At 39.3% G+C, this 11,288-nt stretch overlaps 1 protein-coding gene across 3 annotated transcripts; it reads right to left on the bottom strand.

Moving 5' to 3' along the window:
* Positions 1-271: 271 nt before the first annotated feature.
* tmem129 (transmembrane protein 129, E3 ubiquitin protein ligase) lies at positions 272-9,686 on the bottom strand. 3 transcript variants are annotated; one of them, XM_071530284.1, is made up of 8 exons: positions 9,421-9,686; positions 6,755-6,813; positions 4,019-4,276; positions 2,744-2,755; positions 2,151-2,311; positions 1,531-1,690; positions 1,349-1,421; positions 272-1,267 (listed from the first exon to the last, which is right to left on the bottom strand). In XM_071530284.1, the coding sequence occupies exons 1-8, from the start codon at positions 9,623-9,625 to the stop codon at positions 1,083-1,085; spliced, it is 1,113 nt and encodes a 370-aa protein (XP_071386385.1). In that variant the 5' UTR covers positions 9,626-9,686; the 3' UTR covers positions 272-1,082. The 3 variants fall into 3 exon arrangements, with proteins under 3 accessions (XP_071386385.1, XP_071386386.1, XP_071386387.1); XM_071530285.1 differs by lacking the exon at positions 2,744-2,755; XM_071530286.1 differs by lacking the exon at positions 2,744-2,755 and having other exon boundaries at positions 1,358-1,421.
* Positions 9,687-11,288: the final 1,602 nt, after the last annotated feature.

The raw sequence follows: 11,288 nt of genomic DNA, 5'->3' as shown, positions 1-11,288 counted from the left end.
ACAATTAGACTAAACCTAATTATTTGAATCCACCAAGAGAATCCAGATTTTTTCCCTTCCTTTTAGGGTTTAGATACAAAGCTGCTGAATTGTGGTAAAGCATGTACCACCTCTGGAAAGATGCTTCAGATACACTAAGTGCTAGCCCATCCCAAAACCCACACATACAGCCAGTGGCTAAGTATATGCTGTTGACTCATCTACAGTGTAATATGGATTCCACAACAAAGTTGAAAATATGACAAAACAGACATCTTTAATTAAAGGTCTTTATTGGCCTCCATATAAAACTAAACTGAAACAACAATGTCCAGTGCTCACTATCCCGATAGAATGCTTGTTTAAAAAATCTGATTACACCTATATAGTACAAAACTCCTTTCAGGAGTTGTTTATCAGACATATTGCACAGAGGTAAAAAGGAGACGCAAAGAAAAATAATTCTATTAGGACTCTGGGTATAGAGCAGAGCTGCGTTCCAACAAGCCTTTTCTATGGAACATCCCATGGCACAATCTGCAGCTAACTGTGTTTACAGAACAATACTGCAACCACAATATTTTAACTGTCACTTAAGTTAGAGGATCAGCTTTATTTGTAGTCAGATATTGGCACAAGATTACACATAATGGCACCTAATAGCCGAACATCAACTTTTCATCCAGGTTAACACGGTATGGGCCTTTACCAACTGAGCCACCAGGACGCCCCTACATATATAATTTTTTAACCATCAATATAGCATTGTCAAATTGATTTTTATACCTTGGTATAATTACTGTAAACAAATGAGACCATGGTGGAGACGACTAGTAGCCACTATCTGTAATGCTATTGTTAGTGTGAGTGTTTCTCCAAATTAACGCCACCTCTGTCCCCCTCCCTGGTGTGTTTTGCTTTCCTGAAGATGATAAACATGTGATCGGCCTTTTGTGCTGTAAAGCAATCCAATACATTTCCCTCCAAATCCAACCCCCCCTCTCCCCTTCCCTTGGCTGGAGAAACTCATTGCTGGATGTTGCTTTTAAACTCACCTCTGAAACTTATAACATTATTTTTGGGATTTGGATCTGTGTGTGTCATCAGTGAACCACACACACATCCAGTATACAGAATTTGGCTCTACAAGTGGGGCAGGGGACTCTGCTGGCCAACCAGGTCTCAGGTCTTTGCTGGTCCTGACGGCTGGCAAACCATCGACCCAAACAGGACAGACACCACATGGGTCTGCAGAAACACTGCTGGCACTCAGAGTCATTATCACCACCTAGAACGCAACATCAGCAAATCATAGTCAGAGACACATTCACACAAACACAGAAAGACACACATAAAAACACACACTGACCGTCTTCACGGCAGAGTCTGATCAGCTTGGTCCCTGCTGGAACCTGCATACAGCCGATACAAGGCTCCAAGTCCTGGACAGGGAGGTGGTACGGAGAAAGAACATTCTTCAGTTTTAATTTTACACTTTTTTAACAAAAATGTGCAATTGAAATGTGAAATGAATTGGGCATATTCATTTACCTGTTCACTAGGGAGAGTATAGGACTGATTGAGTTCCACCTGAGCTTTGAATGTTTCAAGGAAGAGATCACTGATAGTTTGGTGAATCACAACGTTGGCAGCGTTTCTTATGGGAGCGCGGAGTTTCTCCCTCAGCTCTGCATATTCTGTAGAGTTCAGCCTGTAAACATGGTGATAACAACATCAAATACTTTTATTAGCACGCAGAGTTCCTGATGGGTTGGAATCCTCTATAGAGATCATTTTTCTAATTTTGGATATATGTGGATATACTGTATATTTATATGCATCAATTCCAGTTCCCGAAACAAAAAAGTGCATGCCATATGGTTCACCACCCACTGTTCAGGTCGTGCATGCATACCGAATCATTCGGTTCTGTGTCATATTTTACATACTTTCATTAATTTCTTTGTCTCAGTGCCTTCTATTGTTACCTCCACCAAGGAGGTAATGTTTTTGCCTGCGTCTGTGTGTTTGTCCGTCTGTCCGTCCGTCTGTTTGTTAGCAGGATATCTCAAAAGGTTGGCCAAGGATTTGCACAAAACTTGGTATGAAGGTTGGTTATGAGACAAGGAAGAACTGAGTAACTCCTCCACAGACACACACACACCCCCTACCTGATATCAAACGGTCTAACAGCAGGGTTAATGCTGGCCACTCTCAGAGTCAGTATCTGTGTGGGTGAGGCTGAGTCTGGACTCAACTGGTGTTGTCTGGACTCGGTCACTGTCAGATGACTGTCACTCTGTAACGCCACACAGACATGATAGGTGGTCACCTAGAGAGAGAGAAAGGGAAAGAGATTTTATATATATATATATACATATATACACATACACACATATATATATATATATATATATATATATATATATACATACACACACACATATATATATACATATATATAAACACTGTATATAGGCCTGCATATACTGTACATACGCAAACACACATACTGTATATGTACACAGGCTTTTTGTCAAATAAGTTCTTTGATCACCTAAAGGCTAGGTCATACTAGACAATTTTAACGCTGATTCTAAGCCAGACTGGACCAACCCGACCATCAGGGGAGGGAGTGGCACTTGGGCCCGATGGTCGATCAGATTTTCCCGTAGTGTGAATGGGTTCAAGACTCCCAGTGACTCCACACCAGTCAGAGCCCAACAAGATTTTTTCCAACGTGCTTGATTTTGTTGGGACTCACCATGACTGAATTCTAAACTCCAATGGGAAAAGAGAATGAAACGAAAGAGAAGTCACTTTTAATAACAACAACTCCTAATCACGTAGCTAGTTTACATCAATACGATTCCCAACTCCAATTGCTCCAATCTTGATAAGTTGCTATACATTTATTTTTGGGAGGAATTAATGTCATATGAAATGGTATAAAATGGCAATGTGCCTAAATCAATCCACATGTTAACCTTACTTACAAATACATTTGAATGTAAATATACAAGCAAGAAATTATAGAACACCTATTTTGTAACTGTACGGACTGAACAGCACTCGGTGGGCAACATTTGAACAGTCTGATAGTCTGACCTAGGCTTTACTGTTGTGCATTGTGCAGATTGCAGCAGCAGTTTCACGTCTCTGTTTTCAATATTTATTTATGTCGTTACAATGTATGCTTATGCTTCACACAGTTGATATTTGATGGAAGCTACAAGTACAAGCTCACATCACATAATCGCAAAAACACTTAAAGGAATAGTTCACCCAAACATGAAAATTCAGTCATCATCTACTCACCCTCATGCCAGGTGAAACACAGGTGAGTTAGTCCATAAAACATACCTGGAGCTTGCCAGCACAACTTCGTAGCAGCATTCTCCAAAAAACCTTACTCCATACAGCTCGTGCAGCATAATCCAAAACTAGGAGTGGAAAGGAGATTCACATGACTGCACACGCAAAACCCCAAAAAAACGGCTGTATTAAAGATTTGCACTAAATAATGGCATCAATATCGGTCTTTTCCACTCACTGTACGATCGTTGGCTTCAAGAGACTTGGATTATGCTGCAAGCTAATGCAGCTGTATGGAGTAATTTTATGGATATTTTTTGTTCTTTTTCTGCTCTTTTTGGAACTTTAAAGATCAGTCCCCAAAGACTTCAGTGTTTTTGGAGCAAGCTGCTACGGAGTTGTGCTGGCAAGCTCTGGGTGTGTTATATGGACTAACAAACTGCACCTGTGTTTCAACTGGCATGACTAAGTTTTAATTTTTGGGTGAAATATTCCTTTAAGTACACTTAATATCGACCAGAGATGTGAAACTACTACCAATCTTCACACACATAATGGTACTTGCCAGAAAGTTGTATATTCCTGTAATAGCCATGTGCCAGTGATGATCACCTTCACTGCTGCAGCTTGTGTGCATATACAGTATTCAGGTTTGTGTGAGTGAACATGTATGTAAATATTGACATGTATGTAAATATTGTATTCATGCATCTATTCTATTTACCTTTAACACCCAGGTATCAGTAATAATGACCCTAGCTTCAGGAGCCCCAGTAGCAAATTTATCTATCCGTCTAAACTCAGTGTTGATGCTCGTTGCCACAGTGCCCCAGGCAGAGTGGGGGGGCAAGGAATGGGCCTGCAGGGCCCGGCTGATTGGATGGTTGGACCAATGGTGGCGGGACCAGTAGATGATGAGCGTCCAGCTAGCCAACTGGAGGCAAAAGGAGATGAGGAGGAAGACTTGCCAGCTGTCACTCACCTGGTAGAAAACAATACAATTGTAAGTTTATAAAGTTTAAGTTTATTAGGTTAACACTTTTCAATATGGTTGTAACTAATGAGTTAATGCATTATTTAATGGTGAACAAATGCTTAACTAAGGTATGAATACATTTCTTTATGTTAACTAAGTAATTAACAAATGCATTTTTAAATGCAGTAATTAATCTGTTCATAACCTATTTATGAATTGTCTCTGTTTTGTAACTTCCACGGCTCTTCATGCCTTACCAATGACTTACAAGTCTATGTGAAACATCACTTAAGGGTTCCCCAGCAATGATGCATTCAATTTCACATTACTTATTGTAAAGTTACAGCTGCACAAAGGGTTACTTCAGCAAATCACAAAAAAAGTCTTCATAAATCAAGGTCGAGAGTCACACAACTATTTTAAAATTTAATGAAAACTAGGGTTGTGAAGCAAAAACTAATCACACAATTTGCTGTGATTAATTGCAATGAATCACTTTTTTTTTTCTTAAGACTGAAGCTTGTTATAGATATTCAAATGTAGAATGGCCTAATTAATCACTAAATCACCAAATTAAAAACACAAAGTGAAACACACTCTACCCTGTGAACTACTGATCAGTAATTTCCATCAAAAACATCAAAATTTAGCTTGAAAGGCATATTTCTTTATATGCACTAACTGAAATAATAACAAAAGCTACATGTTCAAGTGTCAACTGAAACTTTCTGCCTAAAACTCCATCCTTGTCCTTCTCCATCATTAGCCAACAAAAGCACAGATCCTGTCCAGGCCCATGGCGCCCTCTAGAGGCCTATTATCGAAGTGTGGATGACTGACTGACTACTTGCCTGACCTGAAAATGACTTGTGATTGAACTGAATTGAACACACTTGCTGTGGGCAGGTGCAGGATCTAAAAACAACTTAATCTTGCTGGTTAATGTGATGCCCACTCACTGCGTTCAGAGGTATCAAACACAAGGCAGAGAGTCCAGTTTATAGAGTTCAGAATATGTAGTAAATATTGAATGAATGAATGCAGGGGGTACAATACAGGCAAACAGATGAATTATAGTCCATGGATAATAAAGGTAACAATAGAGATGAAGACTGAGGTTGGGATATGATTGGCATGCCTGATGATTAAAATATCTGGTTTCTGAAAGATAATAAGAAAAATGAAGCAATGAAAGCAAAAGGCATTCAGCTATCAGTAGCCTTAATGGCATTAATAGACAAATGAACTGCGTCACCGTTAGACAAACTATCATTACATAAAGGTTAGAAAAAGGTGCTAAAAATACATAAATGGGTGATAAGCGCTGCTATTCATGAATATTAATTAAAAAAATGAAATTCTCAATTTCAAACACATCTGAATTAACAATAGCCAATGTTAAACCAAAATTTGCGATACAAAGCAATTACCATTAATCATCACTGATAGTGAATGTCCCATAAAACAAACAAACTAGTGAATGAATGATGACATGGCATATGGATTTTGCTGAGTGCCAGGATACTATACTATACTATTTGCCGTATTTCCTATGGAGAATAAATGTAAGGAATTATGTGATCTTACATTGGCAAGAACACATAAAGTCAAGCAATTGTTCAACTGAGGATCAATCCGGATTCAATCGAGGCTGTCAGACACAACTCCTTCCTTCTTCCTCCTCAACTTGATGTGGATTCGAAAATCAAAATCTATGTGTACATGCTTGTCAGAAAGCTGCTATGTTACCATGACAAAGACATCATTTGACTAACCATTCAAATTCTATTTCTTTTCTTTCATTATATCATATTAATTATTAATGACAGAGCACAATATAATAACCAGTGAATCTGCATGTGTGGGGAAATCAACAAATCCTCAAGTCTGCTGGAGGATTTGTTCACGAAATTAAGTAAATGTACGAAATTAAAACATTTAAAACACATTGACGCCAATACAGTCCTCTACTTTCTATGCCCCAAGTAGAGGTGAAGTCATATGTGCCGGTCTGATCTATAGTGAAAGGCCAATCATCAAGGTGAATTAAAGAGTAACTAAACGGCAGAGTTTTGGCTGAAGTGCCTCTACCCTGGAAAGCCTCTAGAATGTGAAAAAAAGTAGCAACATGGGCAGGGCTCAACTTTTTAAATATATGTCTCACGCTCTGCAGGAGGTACAAATGAAGGATAGCTACTTGTGTTGCCACCATTTGACAAAATGCACTTATAGAAAGTCGCTTTGGACAAAAGCGTCTGCTAAATGACATAATGTAATGTAATGCTAACTTGTGGATACAAAGTATCTCAGACCTCTGAAAGTGGTTTGAGCAGTTGGATATCAAACAGTCTCCAATGCGTCTTGGTTGCATTTACACCTGGCTTCTTTGCAATTGGATGGCTATTCGATCAGCTCAAGACCCATGAAGTGGCTTACGTGTAAATGGGGTAAGAGACAGACCGACAGAAAGAGAGACAAGCTGACCTGGTGGATATATCCCAGGTTCTTTTCAGGAGCAGCGATACACATCCCCATGTAGTAACCTAGAGAAATTAACAACAAGGCACATGAGCATGAGACAGATGATTTACTTACACCAAAATACACTATCAGAAATAGATCATATCCACCACCAACTCCTTATGAGTTTACCTGGGATTCAAGCCCCATGTTGGGGAAACAACAGTAACACAATGTCAACCTATCTATACCATTCTACACCATCCACAAACCTGGGACCCAAACTGAATAATGTTGCCTTCACATCATATTGGAAGAAGCGGAAAATGGGATGACTCTTGTCGCTAGCGCCCTCTATGGTGGATTTTGGTGGAATAAGAAGCAAAACATATGAAAAAAGATATTTTTTTATTGAATAAAATACTGCTTTGTATTTTGGTTTAATGCCAAATTGTAGAATGGACCCAAAGGTTCATAAAACTTAATTCAGGGTGTATCCAGTGCATAACCATAACCTCTTGTCGAAAATTTTTTATTAACTTTATATTTTGAGTGAGAAGTTGGGTTGTGGTCCCATTGACTTGCATGGAGTTGGGCCAGGTTTGGAGTCTTTCTGGAGCCAGCCCCTGGCAGACTAGCCACTTCCTTGTTGGCTTCAAAATTCACCCGTGGTTTTGGCCACTTGGGCTACATAGTTATAGGTTAGCTCTCTGCCTCTCCTCTCCCCAGTTTCTCACCTAAGGCTAACTGTGAACGGGCCCCGTTGAGTTCCATTAAGAATTTTGCAGAAAAAATATTTGCGGCACTTTGACTTCATGTGGGCAAGGTTTCCAGACCAAACTTTGCCACTCTGATAAACTTTCTGAAATCCTTGAATCTTTTCTTCTTACACAAGTAAAACATATTGTGTGAAAATATTATATAAATATACAAGCAAATAGTAAACATGTTGTCCCCCACCAATGATGTAATTCCACCCTTGGGTCAGTCAGTGATTGCTGAGTGAACTTGAAATATGAATGAAATTGTATAAGCATTTTCGTATGGGACAATGAAAGGACAGATTGACCATATATTTCTGTTGCCTACTCTCCTCAGAATTAGGCTTATAAGTTATATCTTGAAATGTAGTAACTGTAATTGTCCTGTTTTTACTCAATACAGTACAAAATACAATACGATACAGAACTACAATACGCAATAAATACAATCCGTACATTACACAATGTACACTACAATACAATTTATAATATAATATACAATATAACATACAACACCAGGAGCGTGAGTGTTATGAATAACATAAATGCTAAATGATAAGTGATATATGGTATTGCACAGTAGGTAAGTGGTAATATGATATAAGTAGTCAACACTGAGGCACAGTGGTAGTGCAGTGATGATGCAATAACAGAACAACAGTCCAACAACTGGACAATAACTACAGTGTCTTGTGGTTAGAGGTTTGCCCAAAAATTCTCTATTGACTCTCACTTCAACACATCAACCCAGTCTGATGTCTCCAAGTGTGTAGCGTGTGTAGACTATTATGTTACCTATGATAACCTTAACTGTATTGCTTTACCACTGAGTCCCCATTCATTGTCCCCCACACTGTATGATAACTTTAACTGTATGACCTGCTTTACCACTGAGTCCCTATTCATTGTCAATGCCGCCCCCCAAAGTCAATGTTACAGTGTGACTAACAAACGAACGAACGAACTAACAGACGGAGACTGATCTATAGTCCTCCCTTTGGTGGGGGACAAAAATAAAGTATAAAATCTCATCTATGTGTGTAAAATGTCAGATTGGCAAATTTTGGTCTGGAAACCTTGCCCAAAGATTTTCTCAACAAAATTCTTAAAAGCTGCACTAAGCGATTTTCCGACCACTAGAGGGTGACAGATACCGCAACACATTTGTAAATAACGCACAGCAAAACCACTGGACTACTGAGGCCCCTAAGAACAAACCGTGCATAAAGGCTAATAGCTAAGCTACACTTAGTTACCAGTCTCGCTTTGCCAGATTTTTCTCTCGCTGAAGGTTACATGTCCCACAATGATAAGAGGTAGGTAGCAAGTTTACTAGTTTAACAAGTTTACTAGTTTAACATGTTTACTAGTTTAACGAGTTTACTAGTTTAACAAGTTTACTAGTTTAACAAGTTTACTAGTTTAACATGTTTACTAGTTTAACGAGTTTACTAGTTTAACAAGTTTACTCGCTTGCTTCATCGATTCCGCCATTATGAGAATTTTTTCAGGAATGGGAGGGGGTGAGCAGCACTTTTAAACAGCGAGGGAGGAGACAAGCTAGTTAAAAAAAAAATTAAAAGCTACTCAATGGGCTGGGAGGAGCTTAGAGTCGGTCCGGGTTTTGACAACAAGCTTTAGAACAGAAGTGAAAACAGCAACACAGCTGGCCCGCGTGTGTGGATACTGGTTTATATCATTATATCTCAAGGAAATCTCCACATAGCACACGTTAGTTTCAGGATTGGTTATAGGGTCTGAAATAGTTAATTGCAGGTTTAATGGAACGCCTCTGAACTGGCACCCACAGTGTAGTGGCAGTCCCAACGGGGCTAACTGTGACCCAGCTAGTTCTTGTTCTTCGGTTTCGGTAAAATTAAATAAAGACATGTTTGTTTATATCTCTATCTGTCGGTCCATCTATCTTACCCAGAGGCAGTGTAGAGTGGACCAGTATGGTAATGCTGGTCCTCTTTACGTGGTACTGGATGAAGCCGATATCCTCACTTCCTAGCCAGGACGAAAATAGGTTCTGAATTGTTAGACCGGCCGAACGGAACTCGTTAGGCGTAAACACGAAGCAGAGAGCGAATACTATGTAAGCCAAAGTGAACGTTACTTCTGGGCTCTCCATAGTGCAACTAGTATCATTAAAGATACTATAAGACCGTCTATGTTTATGCTACAACACTTCCTGAAAGTTGCGTCAAGCTAGCAGCGAATGCCAGGGATAACACTTCCGGTGTTAAGACGGATTTTGCATGCCTGCCGGGGAAGGTATACACCTCGCGGGAGCGCGCACGCCGCACACTTGGCAGGTGTATTGCTGGGGACCCTTGGAAGTGCAGTGTACGATTCGGTGCAGTTTGGACACGCGGCACGTTCAATATTAATAAACTTTGAATAAACAAGCGAACAGGCTCTGTGCAGCGGCGGGGCGAACAGCGCTCTGTGCAGCAGCGGGGCGAACGGGCACTGCACTAGTCCTATTAAGTATTACAAGCCAACAAAAGGGGAAACTATCACATTTTAATGATTTGTCAGGATAATTGCTCATTTGGGAAACCAATATTACATATTTTAACGATTTGTGAGGAGAATTGCTCATTTAGAATGTAAATTACCTTCACTGCCATCTCGAGTCCTTGGGGCTAGTGATTTAGACTGTATTCTATATGCTCTCATATCATATAAACCTACACATTAGGCTACTGAAAACACACTGAACTCTAATCGGCCAGATATGTCCAAAGACTGGGCCTAATTCATAGAACATTTCGTCTTTATCAACATTATTATGATTATGATTATTAAGATGACTATTGTTAATATTAGTAGTATTATTGTATAGTAATATTGTATTGTATTATATTATATATTGTATTATATTATTGTATAATAATTGTAATATGCAAAGGAAATACATCCATAATAGCTTACATTATGAAAGGAAATATAAAAAGTAATTTACTAAAGTATGTATTATAAAATGTGTTAACTGTTGGCTATATAGACTAAGTCTCACAATAAAATGGAATAAAAATGAATATTACACTGATGAAAGGTCTATTTTTAAAAGAGACTTCAATGAATGGAAGGCTTCTGCTGGTGTCTAAAGGTAGACTATTGCAAAATTTCAGGGCCCTGATAGTGAAAACTCTATTACATTTGGAACAGAAAGGGCAAAGGTCTATGGTAGACAAGACACTGGGGGGCAGAAAGGCCCAAAACCTCATACTCCCAATCCAAGGCCAAGGTCCACATGCATGAAATTTAATCTGTCAGCCAAAAGTAGCCAAAAATGTGTGCTGTAAAAAGGATTTGATGGGGTCACCAGAATCAAAGTTATAGGGTGGATGCCGGGAAATTGTAACAGTAAGAAATATGCCTACTATGTTTTTGGAACATTGTTTAGTTGCAGTAACAGATTACGTCACTGGGTGGCGCTCCTTGTTTTACTGAGACTGAGTTACTGCAACAGGTTGAGTTCTACTCCCAGTCTATCTCCCGACGAGTAGCTTGTCTCTTCAGTAATGACTTGGTACGTGTTACACTATATCAATCTGCACATGTGTGTTTATAGAATATAGTGCCGTAGAGACCAGGCATTGTATGGTTGACATGTATTGGTGAATAAAGCAGTGGATGTGAAACCGCACAGACAGGATGAAGGGCCTCCCAGACAGAAAACAAGTGGCGAGTAACTGTGCTTAAAGAGTAACTAAACCCCAAACCCAAATCTTTGGTGAAGCCTGACACCTAATGGTGAAAAGTAGGGTACTGAACTGGCCTTCTCC

This window comes from Centroberyx affinis, unplaced genomic scaffold (assembly GCF_046629955.1).
Source record: "Centroberyx affinis isolate AG114_WGS23_722 - 3 ecotype Tasmania unplaced genomic scaffold, CSIRO-AGI_Caff_v1 ptg001908l_1, whole genome shotgun sequence".
NCBI classification, from domain to species: Eukaryota; Metazoa; Chordata; class Actinopteri; order Beryciformes; family Berycidae; genus Centroberyx; species Centroberyx affinis.
The sequence above is the reverse complement of the archived record's forward strand: the minus strand, read 5'-3'. Positions and strand labels throughout refer to the sequence as shown.